At 40.4% G+C, this 5,159-nt stretch overlaps 1 protein-coding gene across 1 annotated transcript; it reads left to right on the top strand.

Moving 5' to 3' along the window:
* The first annotated feature begins 1,002 nt into the window (after positions 1-1,002).
* Positions 1,003-4,777, top strand: C10H15orf48 (chromosome 10 C15orf48 homolog). Its single transcript, XM_055536404.1, has 5 exons — positions 1,003-1,175; positions 1,314-1,374; positions 1,529-1,614; positions 2,808-2,868; positions 4,413-4,777. Exons 2-5 carry the CDS (start codon positions 1,339-1,341, stop codon positions 4,479-4,481), a joined length of 252 nt encoding a protein of 83 aa, XP_055392379.1. The 5' UTR covers positions 1,003-1,175; positions 1,314-1,338; the 3' UTR covers positions 4,482-4,777.
* Positions 4,778-5,159: the final 382 nt, after the last annotated feature.

The following is a 5,159-nucleotide window of genomic DNA, read 5'->3' as shown; positions in this document are numbered from 1 at the left end:
AGAGTCATAAAGCCTCAGCAGTTTCCTTGAAGTCAGTCAGCTAATAAAGTGTGGCAGGGGTGGCCCACTGACCTGAACTCAGGTCAGTTTGAATGCAAAGTCCATGACTAGAACTAAAACCGGGTAACAGAGCTGGATCTGGCCCATCAGAGAACACTGTTTTCGATTTTACATTAACTTATATATAGCTTGAACTTCAAACAGTTTTAAAATAATTTTTTTAAAATAACTTTTTAAATAACTGAGCTTGCACTCTTGTCTTAATTTCAGTTGCTAAGAGTGGGGTGCAGAAACAACAGTGATATTGTCAGACAGAACTGGGCTCTGATTGCATCTCCACCACTTACTGGCTATATGACTAGACCATCTCTGAGCCTAAAAAACTTGCGAAAATGTCGAAAAGATTGTTGTACAGCGTCTGGCACACAGATTCTGATTTAATTATTATTCCCGTGATTCTGCAGCCGCCTGCATGTTTCGTGCAAGGCTTGTCTGCTAGCTTAGGGGTGAGTTAAAACCGGACAAGACAAAGCCAGCCTCCAGGGTCGTCTAAGAAATCTTCTCTTGGAAATCTCTCCAGTTGATTCTTTTTGTTTCTTCTCCCTCACATCCCGATTTTTTTTTTAATGGTTAAAAAATCAAGACAATGAGGAATTATTCTGAAAGGAACGTTACAGTTTACATGTGTGCCACATCCCATTTTTGGAGCTTTTAATGTGACTTGGATTAATTCTAATTTACTTGCCTGCACCAAGGAGCCTCCCATGGGACCCCCGTTTCTGCGGCTCCTTTTCCGGATCTCCTTTTAGAGGGGCTGCTTTTCACCAGTTTTGGCTATCCGAGCTCTCCTGGTTCTCAGTTGCAGGGGCGCTAACGGTCAGCCTCGGCTACCTCCGAGTGGAGGTTGAGAACCGTGGCGGGCGGCAGGGGGCGCTCGCATCCGGCTGCTCGGCGACTGAGGGCACGGAGTCCTGCAGGGGGCGCCCAGTTACCGGGCACCCGGCAGGGAAAGCGAGTCAAGCCCCGCACGGCCCCCGCGCGTCCCGCGTGACCAGAACGCTCCGGCCGGCCTTCCGGAGCGGGCGGGGTTGGTATATAAGCCGCGGGGGTTGAGGTCAGGATTCGGTTCTGGGCGTTGGCATCGTCCGCTCGTGAGGTCCCTCTGGATCCCCCAGGTGAGCCTCCCTCGGTTGAAGGCGCTGATCATCTGGCTCCAGGCTGGCTTTGGGATACGTTAGCCGGTTTGGCGCCTACCAGGTTGAGTCCTAATAGCTGACTTTTGATCAATATCTTGGATTTTTCCCCCGCTATAGATTTGGATTCTACTCTTAAGTCATCATGGGCTTTTTCCAACTCCTGATGAAAAAGAAGGAAGTAAGTTTTTAAAGCAATTGAAAATTGTGACTAAAAAGATTAACTTTTAAAAATGAACAGATGGTGCCGATTTGGAGAAAATATAAAATGATATAGAGCTATTCTATTTGAAGTGTTTCGCATTGAAACATCAGAATATTTTATTCTCTGTTAGCTTATTCCTTTGGTGTTTTTCATGACCGTGGCAGCGGCTGGAGCTTCGTCATTTGCTATGTATTCCCTTCGAAAATCCGATGTGATGTAAGTAAGCATTCATCATTTATTGAAACGTTTTTAGTAGTGTTAGGTTGACCTTCAGTTTATGAAATGCATGGTATCAGTTTCCTGGTTTTTCCCAGAGAATAAGAATGTCGAATTGTGAATTGGGAGTCAGGGCCAGAAAGCATCCAGGTTTCAGAAGGCTATTAAATGATGATATTGATGGAATAAGTTTGTTTCTTGTATCTAAATATCCTTTCATCCATTTCAACCTTTCATCCTCCTCTTCTCCTGCAGCAAAATAAAGTTGTTTTTTTTTAAACATACATTTTGAAATGTAAAGTTCTTGGATAGTCTTTTGAGATATATATTATCAATCTTAAATCATCATTTTAATGACGTTTTAAAATGTCAGTTTACTAGAAAGGTCTTTCCTAATGTGGTAAAGTTGACTGATTCAGTTGTCTACAATAAACCTAATTTCAGCCCTGGATATAAGGTAAAATACCATGTATCCTGGAATATACTGCTGCTGCTGCTGAGTCACTTCAGTCGTGTCCGACTCTGTGCCACCCCATAGATGGCAGCCCACCAGGCTCCCCCATCCCTAGGATTCTCCAGGCAAGAACACTGGAGTGGGTTGCCATTGCCATCTCCAATGCATGAAAATGAAAAGTGAAAGTGAAGTCGCTCAGTCACCTACTCTTAGCGACCCCATGGACTGCAGCCTCCCAGGCTCCTCCGTCCATGGGATTTTCCAGGCAAGAGTACTGGAGTGGGGTGCCATTGCCTTCTCCGTCCTGGAATATAAGGAACAGAAAAACTTGCAAACTCATCTTGGCCCGGTGCAGAGCTCCATAGGCAGTAATGGGAGGTTCTGGCAGTTTACCACCTACAGGGTTCAAGCTGAGCCCTTCTGCCCCTCCCAGAAACTGGGGCAAGAGCTTAATTTGCTTGCTCTTAGCCTGGCACTTCCACTCTGATTGCTCTCAGCTTATGAGAACATTTTCCAGTCTAGCCCCGTAAAGGCACTACAGACCTTTTACCCTGCAGAGGAATTGATCCTTAATGTGTGAGCCAAACTGTGAAGCTTTTTAAAGAACTATTCCATCAATTTCAGTTAGCGATGAATGCCTAAGTATGCACTCTGAGTCTGTCCCTAGAGTAGTATAAACCCAATATCAGAGTTGGTTTAAATGCACTTTAATGTTTAATCAGCTTTCTTTTTCTTTTAGCCTTGATCGAAAAAGAAATCCAGAACCTTGGGAAAATGTGGATCCTACTGTACCTACAAAGGTATTGCTACATTAAAATATGATTTATACTTAGCCCAAACCTTAGCACCTTTGTCTGCAGAACAGATGTAATACCTTTCATGTTTAGGGTGCCATTTAGTGTAGTGTTAAGAGAGAGTGCTGTAGGATTGTGGAGATCTAGTTCACATCCTTGCTCTGTTATTCACAGGTGATTTTAGACAACTTGGTCTCTCTGAGGTTCTCAGAATCTATAAAATGGGCACAGTAATATTAGGCCCTGCCTCAGAGGTTAGAGGCTTAAAGAAGATAAAGTAGATAAAGCCCTTTAGCATGGTGTCTGGCCCATAGTAAGCACTCAGATAATTAACTTTTATCATTATTGTGATACATCATCTCCTTTTTTAACTTAATTTTTATTTTATGTTGGAGCATAGTTGATTTCCAATGTTCTATTACAATAGTTTCAGGTGTACAGCAAAGTAATTAAGTTATATAAATACATACATACACATACATATATCCATTCTTTTTCCAATTCTTTTCCCATATAGGTTATTACAGAATACTGAGTAGAACTTCCTGTGCCATACATAGGTCCTTGTTGTTATCTATTTTATATAAAGAAGTGTATATATGTCAGTCCCAGACTCCTGTTTTAGCCCTTTCCCCCTCTTTCCCCTTTGGTAACCATAATTTTGTTTTTGAAATCTATGAGTCTGTTTATGCATAATCTCAATTTTATCCACTGTTTATCAAAAGTTAATATAAGGTCTATTGTGATAAATAACAGGAACTCCTAAAAACAGCAGTGGCAGTCTCTGTAAGCAAAATTAGCTAATATCCACTCATCCAAATGCGTAGATTTTTAAGACTATTGAAAAGATTTTTTTACATTTTAAATATTTTGGAAGTAAACATGTAGTCTGTTGGAATGAACATGACTTAAATTGTCTCCAAAAAGTTACGTGTGTGTGTGTTTGTGTTTAAACAAAGCATTCTAATGACACAGCTTGACTTAGAGAAGGGCGTCTAGGATCTTTAAAGCTACCTACATCTCCCTGTTCCTGGGGGAATAGAAAACTTGTGCGAATAAATGAGAATCTCTGAATGTGAGTTCTTTGGAAGTCAAGACTTGTCCTCAGCTCTCCGTCATTCCCCTTATTGTGTAACTTGGATCATTTGTACCTTTGTTGAGTAAATACAGTGAGGAAATTTTAAGTGCTAGCTCTGTGCTAGGAACATTATATAGCCACTCACACAGAACAGATACACTTTTTGAACTTTATAGTTCACATAAAATCATAGGAAATAAAAAAATCTAGAACCTGTTAAATGAAAATGGGTAAATGTACATAATCTTTCTCTCTAATCCTGTAACACTCAGGAACCCAAAGACTTTATTTAGAGGGATAGAACCAGTACATGTTACTGTTTTAATTAGAGATGGGAAGAGGTGATTCTTTGGCTGCAAATGTTATGGTGATACTTTTTCCAGAGGGAACTATGTACAGATCTGAAAAGGGGACCTGAGGATGGACAGATCCTAACAAAACATTTTAATTTTGTTTTATTTACTTTTTAAAGCTTGTAACAATCAACCAAGAATGGAAGCCCATTGAAGAGTTGCAGAAGGTCCGAAGGGCAACCAGGTGACCAGTCCTCGCCTTTTTCTTCCAAAGAGTACTCTATGAATCTAGTGGAAACACTTCTGCACAGGCTAGATTATGGATACCAGTGTGCGGAAATGCTTCTGCTACATTTTTAGGGCCTGCCTACGTTTTTGGACTCTGGATAAGGAATTATAAAGGTAGCACAGCATAACCACATAGTCCCAAAATAAGATTCTGTGTTGTTTTGTGCATTGAAATTTTTGTGTTTATAGTGCCTAAATGTTTTCCTATAAAGATATGTTAAATTTGATTGTCTATAATAAAATATAATTTGTGCAAGATTTCTTAAAGATCAGGTACATATTTAAATGGAGGGGAAAGAATTTTTTATGGGAGATAAACACATTTTGAAGCATGGAGATTCACTTTTAAATTTTATTTATTTTTAATTTTTAAAAGATCTTCCTCGTCTTTGTTTTTCTTTACTTATTTTTTTGTATTTTGGTCATGTCACACATCATGTGGGATCATTCTCCCATCAGGGATTGATCCTGGGCCTCCAGTGAAAGCTCTGAATCCTAACCACTAGGCCCACTGGGTACCTTCATGGAGCTTCATCTTTTTAAAATAACACCCCGTGCAAATTTCTGTGTGATTTTTCCAAATTCATTCATTCACCAGAGATCTGTTGAATATCTGCTGTTAGCCACGCACTGTTCTA

This window comes from Bubalus kerabau, chromosome 10 (genome assembly GCF_029407905.1).
Source record: "Bubalus kerabau isolate K-KA32 ecotype Philippines breed swamp buffalo chromosome 10, PCC_UOA_SB_1v2, whole genome shotgun sequence".
Classification (NCBI taxonomy): domain Eukaryota; kingdom Metazoa; phylum Chordata; class Mammalia; order Artiodactyla; family Bovidae; genus Bubalus; species Bubalus kerabau.
This window is presented reverse-complemented; position numbering and strand designations above follow the sequence as displayed.